This window comes from Chrysoperla carnea, chromosome 5 (assembly GCF_905475395.1).
Source record: "Chrysoperla carnea chromosome 5, inChrCarn1.1, whole genome shotgun sequence".
Taxonomy (NCBI): domain Eukaryota; kingdom Metazoa; phylum Arthropoda; class Insecta; order Neuroptera; family Chrysopidae; genus Chrysoperla; species Chrysoperla carnea.
In genome coordinates this window covers 41,566,218-41,581,630 of record NC_058341.1, presented here as the reverse complement: position 1 = coordinate 41,581,630, position 15,413 = coordinate 41,566,218, and the positions used below count along the sequence as shown (strand labels likewise).

General features: G+C 27.0%; 2 protein-coding genes and 1 long non-coding RNA gene across 3 annotated transcripts; 1 reads left to right on the top strand and 2 right to left on the bottom strand.

Annotated features, from left to right (window-relative positions):
- Positions 1 to 429: 429 nt before the first annotated feature.
- On the bottom strand, positions 430 to 1,607 carry LOC123301176. Its single transcript, XM_044883909.1, has 4 exons — positions 1,601 to 1,607; positions 1,116 to 1,241; positions 707 to 1,067; positions 430 to 439 (listed from the first exon to the last, which is right to left on the bottom strand). Exons 1-4 carry the CDS (start codon positions 1,605 to 1,607, stop codon positions 430 to 432), a joined length of 504 nt encoding a protein of 167 aa, XP_044739844.1.
- Positions 1,608 to 2,282: 675 nt separating this feature from the next.
- On the top strand, positions 2,283 to 3,836 carry LOC123300939. The gene is made up of 5 exons (XR_006535418.1): positions 2,283 to 2,339; positions 2,397 to 2,524; positions 2,846 to 3,093; positions 3,425 to 3,499; positions 3,733 to 3,836. It is a non-coding gene; the product is annotated as an uncharacterized LOC123300939 (long non-coding RNA).
- A 7,896-nt stretch (positions 3,837 to 11,732) lies between these two features.
- On the bottom strand, positions 11,733 to 12,743 carry LOC123300228 (enhancer of split mgamma protein-like). Its single transcript, XM_044882757.1, has one exon. The coding sequence runs from the start codon at positions 12,575 to 12,577 to the stop codon at positions 11,897 to 11,899; it is 681 nt and encodes a 226-aa protein (XP_044738692.1). The 5' UTR covers positions 12,578 to 12,743; the 3' UTR covers positions 11,733 to 11,896.
- Positions 12,744 to 15,413: the final 2,670 nt, after the last annotated feature.

Below are 15,413 nucleotides of genomic sequence, written 5' to 3'. Positions count from 1 at the left end.
AAATGATCGATACTTTAAGTTGATTAAAAGTTTACAAAATATTATTATTAAATCATTTTCCGACCTTTTTGCACAGCAAAACTATCAATAATAATTCTGATTTTCACTTCTTCATATTTTTCAAAATTTTTCATTTGGTGTGGCTTTTATTTTGTGGGGGTCCATAGACACCACCTAATCTGCTTATATGGTAAATCCGGCACTGTTAACAAATACTTTATAAAACGTTTAAAACACAATAAAATAAAATAATAAAATGTTGAAAATAATTCTAAAATATAGTTAGAAATATGATATATAAGAAACTAATCTAATATACGAGGATTTAAAAATTATATATTCTTTCACTACAAGTTTATATACTCTTACCGCGTACATATAATCCAAAACTTTTTTACAATATTGACAACAATCTAAGTTTCATTGCTTTTATAAAAACCTTTAAATTTTATTTGATACAAAATTCAAATTATTTTGAAAAATATTTTCATTTTGATTAAATCTATTATCGTTGTTATTAGCCGCAAAATTATCATTTGGTTGACTTGCTTTGCCTGTTGTTTTAGACCATGGAAAACAGCAAAAAAACCATTTTAAACTGCAAATTTTTTGACCATAAACAATTGTCTCATTCAAAAATGTATACAAAAATGGATTAAAAGCACTGTTCGAATAAGCAATTAAATTCAATCCATATGCAATATACCAATGGATATTTTTATTCAATAACATTGATTGCTTGATTACCATAAACAACCATGTTGGTAATCGACAAATAAAGAAAACACACATTAAAATTAGAATCACTTTAAATGTGCGTAATTTACGTTCTAAACTTTGTTTATTCATTACGAAAACATTTTGATGTGGATGAATTCGGCAATTATTTGTGATGCAATTATTATTCGGCAATTGTTTTCGACAATCGACCGTACCGATATTGGTGGTATCTGTTGTCGAACTTTCAACTAAACGATCATCGGTTGGTTTTGGTATTCGAGTACGTTTCCAAATTAACAATGCAACATGTGAATATAGCCATAAGAATGTTATTAATAATGGTAAAAATATAAATATTAATAAAAATCCAAAATAATACGCTTGTTTGCGTTTACTGGATCCCATACAACGATGTACATTGTAGAATATATACGTTTTATTTCCTGATTCAGAATCACATTCTTCTTCGAATACCTCTAATTCGATAAATCGGTATGATGGTAGTAGAGGAGACGCAATACCTAGAAAAAATAATGAAAATAAATTCTGGATGTGGGATGCTCTATACTTATTTTAATGAATTTATTTGAAATATTTTCGTTTATAAAATTAGGGCATCGTTTCGAACTTAACAAAGGTTTTATAAATTATATTTTTCATCGCTAGATGCGACTGTAGATGTTCGTGAATGTTTGAGTAAATAAAATATTGAATAACAGATGGGAGTCGAAGTAAAATAGTTTATTTAAACCAGTAAGACAATATGCTGCTAGATGGGACTAGATTAAACAGACCCATTCGCAAAAAAATTGATGATTGAAGTTTTCGAAAGCTCAAAATTTGGTCTAAGTTATAATAACTTAAACTAAGCTACAATTACTTGACATAAATATGGCATACGTTTGATATATTTTTAAAATGTGGACATTGTTAATTGTCTCACTCGGAACGTTAACAGCCAGTTCGCAAGGACTGCATATACCATTTTTACGAACGATGAATTATTTCCCTGTTTATGCACGGCTTTCAGTGGTAATTGACAAATTGGTCACATTCAAACCACCACTGATCAGTAAAATTGCCGCTGCCAATGAGCAATTAGCTGTTTGTCGCACAGAAAAAAGTGCGGAAATATAGTACGTACCTACTCCACATGAATTGCTTTAAAAAATTCCGAACATTGTTAAAGAGGAATGTGGTACATTTTAGAATTTTTTCATTTTTAATAATTTTCAAGTTCCTGAAAAAAATTCTTTTAGTCAGCGAAACTTAAATCAAAGTAATAATTTGACGATATTTTTTCTTTTAAATTAATAATGTAAAAACTACAGTGAATTATATAAGCGTAAAAAATATGGTGAATACGTCCGTTTTTTGATTTTTTGAAGAAACAAGTAATTCTTGATTGTTTCAATACAAAAACAAAATAATTGGAAATTAAAAAATATAGTTGGCAATTAATGTTAACATGGTTACCGAACAAACTGTAAAAATTCATATTATATTATGGAAAACGGATAAAAAAAGTATAAAAACCTTTAATGAAAGCCAGTGAATATTTTATTTTTTAATGATTTTTCAAACAACATCTTGAATTTTCATAAAAATATAAAATGGAGGTAAAAAGTGAAGGAAAAATATTTGTGTTTCGCTTGATTTTAACTTTTTTTTATCAGGTATCAGAAAATAAATTGGTAATTAGAAAAAATGAAAATAAGCGGATGAATCTGTCACAATACTTTCATGACACGAAAATGTTATTGAATCGAATTTGGGACACATTTCCATCGTCCTTAGATGAAAGGTAAATGTTTTCATTATAAGTTCACGAAAACTTGATTAAATGGGAGCACCACATATAATGGAAAGGGATGGGGAATGAAGTAAATTAATGTCAAGTCAATTATTTTATACTTAATGTGAGGGAATTCTACTTTCGTCGAAAAAACTATCGTTCGTAAGGGGGTGGTGAATGAAGGAAATGTAGGTCATGAGAAAGTTAATTTTACGAAACAAGTTTCGTTCGATCCAAAACTTTTTGCAATATTTCTTTTCGTCATTTTTTCTCTATAAGCTTATAAAATATGGAGGGATAAGGAAATAATACATTTTTTTTCTTTTTCAGTGATTATTTTTCCAATTCACCATCATTTGTTCTGAATATAATGATCTAAAAAATCAACTCATTAATAATTGTTCACGTGAATCGTCTATCGGACATCATTTTTGTGCGGGGAAAAATAAACCACTCTCTAACAAATCTTAATTCGATTTAGAAAAACACACACATCATTAGGATTCACGTTAATTTACCATTCCATACATTAAGACAGATTATGGATATTGAAAATATTATCTTCTCATATGGACTCGGTGAGTAATTATGGTAATTGGCAGTGATTACCATAATTAATTCAACTTAACAAACATATTCGATTTAAAATAACATGTTGTACAACTAACGTTAGTGCCCAATGTTTTACCAATATTTGATTCGAAACTATGGAGAATGTTTTAAAATTGCTGTCGAAGATATTTTTTTAATTTTTCCGTTTTTTAAATTTACAATTTAGCAATGTTGATTGTAAATTCAGGGGAGAAATTATAGAAAAATATTTTAAAATATTAATAACAAATTGAATATTTCTAAAATAAAACGGTACTTTATGCGAATTGTTTGTTAATTCAAGCGAATTTTTTTCAGTTGATTAGGTTTTAAAATCAATTCAACTTGGATTTTCATTAAATATACTATCGATGCAGTAAAATATTGTTTTCAGTAAGTAACGTTTCAAAAACATTACGGTTTTTGTTTTCGAACATTCGTTGATCAGAATTTATCTATTTCGAATATAATTTTTCGACGTACGAACTAACCAATATATCCCGTAGGTTAATTTTTTTGTCTTCAAATTAAGAGATTATACAATCAAATTAACGGATGTTCGAATAAGAACCGGGTGTTGAATCGAGGGCCATTAAGTATAATATTCAACATTTGGTTTTTTACAGAGATCCAATCAAATTCAGCATGAAGTTTTTATAAAATAAGATCCCTTATATTCATTTTTTTGGTTCAATTCATCAATTGGTTTAAATTTTTTGAAGTTTAACTTGTTTAGAGTAATTAAAAATTTGTGAAGAGTGGGAACTTGTACTATCTGATCTCCTTTTTATAATAAAGAAATATTCACTAAAATGGTTTTTTTTTTCATTTTCTTTTTTCAGAATCGATAAATATCAGTTTCTAAGTAAAATAACTATTTTCTGAATCAGTTAAGTTAAACGATTATCAAGCCTAATTACCAAAGTTAAGCGGCTGGAAGCGTTAAAAATTTGTATTTCTGAGTCTTTTCTCGTTAACGTTTCTAAATTATCGATAGATAAAAAAGGCATTAAGAATGCGTTTAACAAATACTGTAACTTTCCCGAATACAACAGAGTTTCTCGCTTCCTTTTCATCCCCTATAAAACTTTAGCAGAATTTTGATTGATTAGTCAGCAAACTATCGAAGTCAGCAAAGTGTTTTTTAAATTATTGAGACAAGTATAGCAAGTAGTGAAGAAACAGGAAAAAGTATCTGATAATTTAAGCCGTTAACTCACGTAACTGTCTTGTACTTTTGACGGCTTTTTAACACAACATCATTGTGTAATCAAACGTATAAAATTTTATGGCTATAACAGGGACTTACTTTAGGGAGTATCAAAAAAGTAAAATCTTACCCATAGAAACGATCCACATTGCAAAAATTGACAAATAACATGTAAAAGGTTTCGGATTCCATTTAAATTGGAATGCATTAACAATTGTTTGGTATCGATCAATAGCGATAGTTGTCAGTGTCATGGAATTAACAATTAATGCTGCAATTTCTATAAACGGTATAAATTTACACATAAATTCGCCTAAATGCTGTAAAAGAGTAAAATTATTTTGTTTGAACGAATCTGAATGCAAGAAAAGGCCCATTCAGATAATACATGGATTTTATGTTCTTGTAGAATTTAAACAAATCATATATAAGTGTAAATTTCACTCTCCCGTTAATATTCTAAACCATTTCAGAACTCTTTGGGATGGAAAAGTTGTGCTCTTAAAGTTTCGAATGAGTTTACTGTATGCATATTATTGGAATATACTCGTTAAAAATTTGGATATCAAAGCAACAAATTTAACGTTTATTTTTTATTTCAAGGTGGATCCTTTCTCGATCAGACCAGTTTTGTAATAAATAGATAAAAATATTTTTAGAGAGTAAAAGTTACGTAAAGAGTCTTAAAGATGTAGACTTATAAAGTTAGACAATCATGTAAAAGCCCATGTAGTTCTATATGGGCCTTTTTTGTTGAGCTTTCAAGCAATTACGGTACCCAAATCAGTATTTCTTCAGATAATGTAGACAAATGTTCAATGCCCATAAATATAGTCATTATAAGATCAGATAATGCTAACGATGCAAGGCAATATTTATACATGTACCGCATTTTTCTAAAATGAATAATTGTACATTAATAACAGTGTTTCGATAAAAGAAACTCGCGAAGAATCTTGATAAAAATTTGCCATCAAAATGTGAAATAATTTTAAAAAAATTGCGTACTTTAGATATGATTTAATTGAAATTTACACTTAAGACCTTGGTCGCATATAAAACCGTAATTTTACTATCGTTAAACACTATAATATATAAGCAATTAAGGTAATTTATAATATTATTTTAGATATACTTGGATTGAAGGACAATAGATCCCTGAGAAAAAAAAACTGGTATTTTGTATATAATATATCTTCTTCATATTTCCCAAAAAATATGTGATTTTATAGCTTTTAATACGATTAAATTTTAAAACCAAATTATTGGTAAATGTAATCTTTTGATTACTTAATCTTAATATTTTTTAATGAAGACTTACTCTTCGTATTTTTTAATAAAGAGTTATTAAATATTATCCTCTGTGTCCCTATAAAGTGAGAAATTATCAACTTAATCAAATATTTATCAAGATTCAATTTAATAATTGTCATATTTACCTTGGTGCATTTACAACAATTACAGCTACATTACCAATCGTGGCAATGGAGAATATAATTAAATTAGCTATAAATAATGAAACTCGCTGAGCTGTAGTAAATACTTTTAAGCTATCTGCACTTACGCATGGTACGCTTTTTGTTCTTTGCTATAGAATTTAAAAAAGAAAATTAATATTTTCTGAAAATCTTGCTGACATTTACATATACAAAAATAAAAATCTAAAACGAGCATTTTTTTAACTTAAAGTTATAGGTATTTAATTTTTAATATGGATTTGAATCCTTTGAATTTTTTAAAGTTTTTGAATATATGCAATTTTTTTACACAAATATATAACAAGTTGTCTAAAAATGTTCATATATTCACAAATAACAAAACTAAATAAGCTACAATAAGAATTAAAAAAAACTTTTTGAGGGTCTTACTGGCTGGCACTTTGTGATTAAACCAATACTTGAATTTCATATCTGTATCATTTTCTAAATCAGTAACTATTTACACTAACAACGTAATTTTTACGTACTTCTTTACGTAACTATTTTTGTTTTCTAATGAAACTGTTTTAAAAGTATCTTCACTCGCATCATTGCGTAAGGGTAGGGTATTGTTGAATATGTGTTAAAAATATATAAAAGTAAGATTTTCTATCTCTACTCTTTACTCGAAAATTTTCCGAGAAATAAGCTAGAAAGCTTGGTAACTCCATTTATTAGGATTGTGTTACTGAAACAACTTAATATTTCCAAAGTTATCGAGAGTATTTCGTCACAATATGATCTTCATCAGTATGAATTCGCTAATTATCTGGCTGTTAATCTCTAAAGAGGTATCGTCCCTAGTTGGGAGACACTTTCATCGTGAATAGGCGATTAAATACTTAAATTTCTCTTTTGATCAGGATAATAATTAAAACTAGCTTATTCAAGACTGTTGACGGCTCGAATAAGCATTTTAGTCGAAATACAAAAATTAAGATATATATGGTACGATTTTGAAATTTTACTTTTAAACTATTTTAAATCTAATTTTAATAAATATACATAAAAATTAATTCTTACCAAAATAAGATCAATTAAAACCTCCAAATTTAAAAAAATATAATTTTCATCGAATAATATTTCATTTTGTGTGAAATTTGATTGTAACATTTTTGAAAAATATTCTAAATTAAATACTGCAATAAATTCATATAAAATTTTGTAATAAACACTGCAAACACTACATTTAGCTATTCTACCTATTCTGATGGATAATAATGGTGAACCACTTTAAAATAATTAAATATAACAACATTGATGAATAGGTGTTCATAAATCAACTGATCCGGATGAATACCGATGTATATAAATTATAAATTGTATTTAAAAAGATAATCAAGATAATATTGGGAAAATTCAAACCGATATTTCATATAGTTTCTATATTTTAATGTTCAGTAATCAAAAAGATATTTTAATAAAAAAAAAAAACTTTTAATACAGGTAAAAGGATAAAATAAATTAAATATTTGTGGCATTAAAATGATCTTTGCACATTTTAAGCAATTATCTCTTTCGTACCTCATTCCATTCATTATCGTAGCATTACTACATTAAGCGAAAAGGATACATTGCAAAGGACAAACAACAATGATCGAGGTGCTAAAAAAAATTAAGGATGACTCGAAGCGTCTTAAGCTTTTACACATAGTCATAATTATTTTCTACTTTTTTTATACAATAAAAGCTTGGCCTTTAAAAAGTATTTTTTGTTAAAACTAAAATATGTTTCTTACAGAATATGGTGAAAGCAATATGCAAGTAACGCCATGCTTTCTACAAAAATGCATTGTTATCCTATCTACACATGTTAAGTATACATATTCTTCTCAGCAAACCCTTACGTTTGATACCCATGTCATGGGAGTGCATAAAAATCCGCAGTCGTGGTTGGTCCGTCATATTGGATTTAGAAAACGTCACTTAACTAAACATGCTAAACATGCATTGCCATTCAAGCTAAGCGTGTATGCAAAATTTCAGCTCAATCGGTTGAGGATAACTACTATCAAATTTGGTTGCAAAATTTGACCCAAACATAAATACATCCAAATACTTCTTTTTTCTTTTAAATACCTATTTCTTTTAAATACCTACACACACACATAAATACATCCATCCATACAAACATTGTAAGTTAAAGCTTTTAGCTTGTAAAAAAGTAATAATATATTTTATGTTTGTCATTGTGTAACAAAATTATTTTCGGAAAATTAAAGAAGTTGAAGTTAGTCCAAGCGTTGGATGTACAGATTAAGAAAATTTTACTTTTAAATAAATAATGGTGGGAGCAAATAAATGTAGAGGATATGATGAGAATAGAAAAGACTTTTATGCAGTGATTTTTCGAAATTTTTTGCAAAAGCAGGTGATTCGCATTGAAGTTGATGATTTTCTCAAAATAAGGGTAAATTAATTTATAAATTTCCAATAAAAATCAATTGGGAAACTTTCACGAATTCTATAATTTTTAAACGCTTACACTTTGATCTTTAATTTTACCAAAATTTTATTTGCTTCCCAACTCTTCCACCATATTTTGAAATAATAAGTTACATAATCAATCTTTATAAGCTTGAATCACTATGTTTAAAATGTCAAGTATGATCCTGATCGCTTGAAACTTTTACAATATAATACCATGGTCATTTATTTTAGATTTTAAGTTCAACTGAAGCTTGTACCTAGAAAAGTTTTTTTTTACTAAAATTTTGTTGATCGGAAATTCCGCTTATATAAAATAGTGATTACAGAATTCTATTACAGAGTAGCTACATGCTTTTTCATAAAATTATCTTTTTAATTAAAATTGATAAATTCTCATATCGAAAAACTTTTTGAAAATTAATTTGAAAATAATGAAAAACAACGTAAAGGTAATTAAAATTTTAAAAATATGCGACGAACATAATAAATTTTATGATATTTATATCAATATAATCGAACTATTCAAATTGTAATAGATGTTCAAACATTGTAAAATCGCTTTATTGGAAAAATAAAACTGTACCGACTTTTATTATGACGTGATTACCATTGTGAACAGATGTTAGGAAAATTAATGCGCAACATAATTTGTAGGATTTTGAATTAAATGCAACTGTGATTGAATTTTCGTAACAGTTGAATGATTTTTTAATTAATATTTTAGTTTATAAATATTATTAAAAATTAATAATTAATAGTATTGAATGATTTTGAATGATTGAACGACTAGAAAAAATATAATACTTAACATGTGTCTCATTGAGTTTTCTGTTTATTTTGAGCTCTCACTATTTTATTATCTTTCAGTACTTTTGAATGATAAAAAATATAATGTATAGATGACTCTGCTAGCGTGGAGTCGAGCATTTAAACTTATCGATAAAAAATACAGATGGTACCAGTATTATTTCATTCAAGAAGATATTTTAATGCCTCTCTTTATATTGTACAACAAACAACTGAAAGTATTCGATATCGAAAATTTATAACAAAAGATTCACCGGACGTAGATTACTTAGTTACGAATTACTTCATTTACAAAAAAAAATTCGGGTATGTCATGGGAAGAGAATGTATCTGTATAAACGATGCAATTTACATTAGTTTTTAGGAAACTTTCGAATAGATAATTGTGTTATTTATCAATGATCTGCAAATCATTTAATATCTGCTGTACTTTTGTTATTTAAAACTTTAATTAGTTCGAATGAATGGGCTTTACTTGAAAAGGGAATAAAATTGTGAATTTTTTTCTTTTGAATTTTTCTTGAAATCATTTGAAATACCTACGTAATTTTTTCTGAAATACAGCAATAAATAAAAAAACTGGGTAGGGAACGAAAAAAATCCTTGGTCTTTCTAATATTTCGAAATAATTTGCCATACTGCCGCTACACGTAAATTAAGAGAATTCCATTTTAATAATAATTTACAAATCAATAATATTTATAATAATTAAACGAGTATCTAACCATTAAATAATTATAAATTTTATCAAAAATTATCAAATAAACTGATTTTTTTGTAAAAGTGTTTCATCTTTTAAGAGTTTGGACTAAAATTTCGACACTCGATTGAGTACGGACCCATCATAAATAAATATGAATTTTAATGAAGAAATTATAAATTCAATTGCTGGATTTCCTCTAAAAAGGAGAACAAATATTTGGAACTAAGAAAATTTCCAAATTAAATATAATCTGCGTGGCAATGATCAAGGTTAGCCTTTTAATCTGTATAAGATTATGTGGCTTAAGATCACACGACCTTTAAAAACGTATATTTTGGAATATATCATATGTTATATATTCGATGTTATATCATATAAGATCATTCAGGGTCATAATATACCGAATATGACTGATTAATACTTGGTACGCATTCAATAAAATATATAATTAACATCATCATAATTTGGGAATGTTTAATTATATTTTGGTAGGTATTCAATAAAATATTGGATCTTTTGAATATGGGACAAGACATAGCAAATTATCTAATCCAGAAAATTCTTAAAAATAAACTTTGATTTATAAATATTTCCTTGCTTTAAAAAAAATTATATAAACACTTTGAATTTCGGTTGGTTCTAATATTGATGGAAAGTTTTCTTAGTTTTTAATGTATATAAAGCTGTCATACATTTTATATACGGCTTTATACCTAAACAAACAAAAATAGCCCAAATCAAAAATGGCATAGTTAAAAAATTCATGGGACGAAAATCTCAATTCAAAAGTTTAGTTCAGTTTATTTAGGACGAAAAAATATCGCTTACCTTTTATCAAAAAATATATACAGTATGAAAATTGTCATTGTTGTATAGTAAAAAACCTATTTAAACGATACGTATGCTTATAAAGACAAGTTAGAACGACTTAAATCTATAAATTTTACATCCCACGGGACATTCAAAGATTTTCTAGAAAGAAAAGGGTCGTTAATTAATATTTATACAAAAATAATTTTTAAAAATTGTATATTTTTTGGAAATTTGCTCCACTTTATTTCTTTCCACTTTGCTTTTGTTCCCTTTTTGATCGGATATTTGACTATCTGGGTACTTAATATTCTAAAATATTTTGTATACTGGACATTTCTCAATGGAAAGAAAATTTTCTTGGGACGAGAAAACAAAATTTTTTGATGGCCCTTTACCTTTGTCAAATAGAAATATTTATCATGACGAAATTTTGATTTAAAAATAAAATTTATCAATAAATGTTAGTTACTCAATCAGGAAGTTATAGTGTCTTACAAGTTATATTCATCGGAGTATCGTCAAGTATGAACTTCAGGAGTGAAGATGAATTAAACATTAATCTTCTGTATCTCATCATCCTCAAAGCGCGGCAAATATACATTTTTTTAGTATCAATATTTTAAGTATACTTAACTTTCTTGAATTGAACAATTGTTTAAAATTTCCATTAATTCATTACGGAAAAACATCAAAAATTGCTTCATTTCAATCACCTTACCTTTTCTTTAATCTTTCTTACTAAAACTTAAAAAATATTGCTCTGAAAAATAAAAAAGGTAAAAAGGGTATAATTATTTTTTTCTTATAAAGAAAACAAAAGATTTTCAGTTTAAAAATTTTCTTTTTTATTTCATTTGAAATGAAAATTATTTTCACATAATATTTATAAAATAGACACATTTTGTGATTTCTCTTCTGTATCACAGCACTAATAGCTTGATACTTTTTTTTTAAAACTCTATCATCATTTTAAAAAATATAACATTTTTATTTACAAAAAAATCTACTTATAAAAAAGTAAGGCTTAATTTAAAACATGTAAATGTTAAAAATTTAATGCCTTATCACAGGTACAATTATTTACTCTTATTTATTTTTTCTAATTATTTTCTTCTTAATATCACATTAATTATTAATCGAGAAAAAATAATATTTTCTTATAAATCTAAATTAAAGCTGCATTCCGAATTAAAATTAAAATATAGAGATCAAAAAATAAAAAATTAAAATTTAGTTTAAATTCTCAAAAAAATCATTGAGCAATTTTTACAAAAATTGAAAGACGTTCGTAGTGAGACGATCGACATTTCTGGAAGACATTGGATATTTTTACACAATTTTCGATTTCTTTACCAAGGCCGCCAAACAGATTCTTCTTTTAACGTTTGTTGACTGACAACTTTTAAAAGGCCAGTTGTCGTACAATCAATTGGTGAATTTGTTGGTGATGGTACCAAACGTGATGATGTTGATGATGCGGGTGTTAATGGCATAGCATAATTTTGTGGAATCATTGTTGTATTTCCACTGTCTTGTGATGGTGGTGTTGGTGTGCCTGGTGGAGTATAAACACCACCAATTTGTACACGTAATGGTGTTTTCTTGTCCATTTCATTTAAACGATGTCCCAAATGTGTCATTAATTGTGTACCCAATTGAACATCAACACCGGGTGTGGCGGCTAAACAACGTGACACTTCATTTGCACAATGTGTGAAACCAGCACGGAAACGATCAGCATCAATTATTGGATTTGCGGCTAAACGTTGTTGACGACGTAATTTATGTAAATGTCTGACAGTTAATTCCAAAATATCAGCTTTTTCCAATTTTGAGACATTTTCCCCTTCGGATTGTAAAGCGGTGACCATTAATTCTTTTAATTCATCCAAACAACGATTAATACGAGCACGACGTTTTCGCTCCAACATTGGTTTCATCACTTTACGATATTGATATGTACGGGAAATTGGTTGTTGTGTTTCTTCAACGACCATTGGTGCGTTGACACTTAATGTTTCGTAACTCATTTTTAATTATAACTCACTTTTCACAACAATTAACAAAAAAAAATTAATTAAAATAAACTAACTGTTGTAAAAATTTTTCAAAAAAATTATAATAAACAACGTAAAAATATATGATTGTTGTTTAAAATAAAATATATAAGATTGCTAGTAGATGTGTTCAACTCGAAAGTTTGACAACGAATGATTAAAAAACATGTTGAAGTTGCGTTTATATAGGCTGGCCAGGTGGATGCGTGTGCGAGGCAGAAGCCTGGCATGCTATACAATCCGTGGGAACGCGTTGGACGCTACGTTTCCCACACTCGGGGCCACCTGTGTTGGATATGCTTAGTACCCATTGCAGCTGCCGTTATATTTATCTCTCTTTAACATATTATATTTAATATTATATTATTTCATGTATTAGATATTTCCTTATCATCATTACATATAACATATATATTGTTATCTTTGTTTAAAACATTTGCTTGCTATTGCTATTGCTTTGCTTTGCTTTGCTATTGCTTTGCTTTTGCTACTCAATGAATATAAATTTGAACATATAGCCAACTTTAAAATAACTAATATCATTGACATATAACATACTCTATATTATAAAACATTCACTTGTTATTTTTGTTTAAAAGTATGCATAAAAAGTGTTTATTTACAAGATAACTTTGTAAAATTTTATATTATCTACACACAAATATGATTAGGCCTGATTTAAAGCTCGTAAATTAAATTTAAACGCTATTTATATAATTTTTACTTGTTAATGTTATAATGGTGGAGGCGCAGTGAAGGAATTTGATATTAATGTCAAAACTAGAATCGAGATATTTTTTGTTTCGTTAAAAATGTACAATATTTACAAGTATGTCACTTTGTTTTCCTTGATGCTTTTGAACCTCACATGAGGAAAAATGTTCAATATTTATCACTGAAACAGTAAAATTTTAGTTAAATCGTACTTATTTAATCACCTTTTACAAAACCGCTCATAAATTGACAACGAAATATCGTACGGCTATGAAAATTATACCAAATTGATCGAATAAAATAGGTCTCTCTAAATATTACATCTTGCTCATACTTTGATGCTCCTTACTTACATTACCTAATTCTCAAAGCCTTTACCATTTTAACATAAAAACTGGAATTTTAGTTCAATAAATTTTTCGCGTGTAAATAATAATCATCAAAGTTATCATGTAAATACCAACAATTGTACATAAAAGTTAGTAGTTCTCTTTGAATAATCTCAATGGTTCTCTTTTTATTACATACAATTTAAATATATTGATATCCTTATTGTTGATCGGTAACACTTCATACACGCGCCTTATCACTCTATTTTGTATTATATTTAAACATGCTGTGTAGTATGCGCTATATATATTTATTTATTATTTATAATAAATAAATGAAATATGAAACAATTTATTATTTTTAAATAGTTTTATTTACTATATTTTATTTATTTATTATAATGGAATTTTTAAATAATATAATCTTTATTATTAGTATTATTATGTTTTTTTTTTCTGGTAAATTATAATAATTTTTGTATAATCTTTGTAGTATGAAATCGGGAAATTGTAGGTGTAAAAAATTATGTGACTTTTGCATTAAATTGCTGATTAATATAAAAAATAAGACTGGAATATTTACGTTTGTCATTTAAATTTTGCAATAATAGGCGCGCTTTGTCAATGAGTATGAAAATTAATTTCCTTCCATGGTTTTTCTATGCAAATCTTTGATTGTTAGAACTGGCAAGCTGGTAACTTGTTGCTTTATAATTTCCTTTATGGGAGTCTCTACAATTTTAAATATTTCGTCGGAATATTTACAGATTTCTATAAAAAAAATTTCGGGAAAAAAATTTAAACCTTTAACAATGTATCCAATACCTACCCCAAAATGTTGAACTGATCAAAGGCTTAAAATAAACTGTGAAAATTTTAAAATAGGTATACATCTATCTAGGTTAACTTCACACACATTTTACCAGGCGTAAATCAACTCATTAAAAGCTTCAATAGTTTTTTATTTAAAATTTAAAATTTAATATTATGCAAAAAATTGTTTTTTTTTTTTCGAATTTTATTTGGTTATCTAGAAAAGTCGATAATTTGACAAGTAAGTAGCTTCAAAAAATTAATTATTTCATTCAGAAACGATTTTTGTTGAGGCTACTGGGAAAGCCATGGCTTGCCATTGCATTCAAGTATGGTTTTCCTGAGTAATTTTTGTGGGAAATAAACTTAATATTTTAGATTGTAACACAAAAAATATATAATTTTTATAAAAGGTTTGCCAGCCACGAACTCTTTTATAATGTGATATAAATCTTTCATTTTAAATATTAAATATAAAGTTGCAATTTTGAACACACGCGAGGTCATCCAGGTCATAACCATTCTAATCGACACGATTTCTTATTTCAAGTATATAAATATTATAGATATGAATAAGTACTTATTTTACAAAGAATTTACTTTAATATTTTTAAACTATTGTATAAATTATAAACAAACATCTTTTGAAATAAATCATAATCAATCAATTTTTTCGTTTAATAAAAATTGAAAATTTATGATTAAATTTTATTAAATCGATCGAACAAAATGTATCTTTGATTTTGAAATGAATTTCTCTTGTTCTGAAGTTCACAGTTATGCAACAACTGATCTAATCATAAGGACAATACATGGTTTATATTACATAATTCTGGTGGAAGTGCAGATAAGAAACAATTTTGATATAAATAGATATACTTAATGTATTGACATGCGCTTCCAACATTTTATAGATCCCTTTCATAATTGGAAACATTCTGATGATGATTTCT

Bases quoted from the DNA above. Each gene is read 5' to 3' on its own strand.
- LOC123300228 (XM_044882757.1), bottom strand. From the start codon at position 12,577: ATGAGTTACGAAACATTAAGTGTCAACGCACCAATGGTCGTTGAAGAA.
- LOC123301176 (XM_044883909.1), bottom strand. The intron at 1,068-1,115 runs GTAAACGCAAAC...TAATATTTATAT, and splicing joins ACATCGTTGTATGGGATCCA to TTTTACCATTATTAATAACA.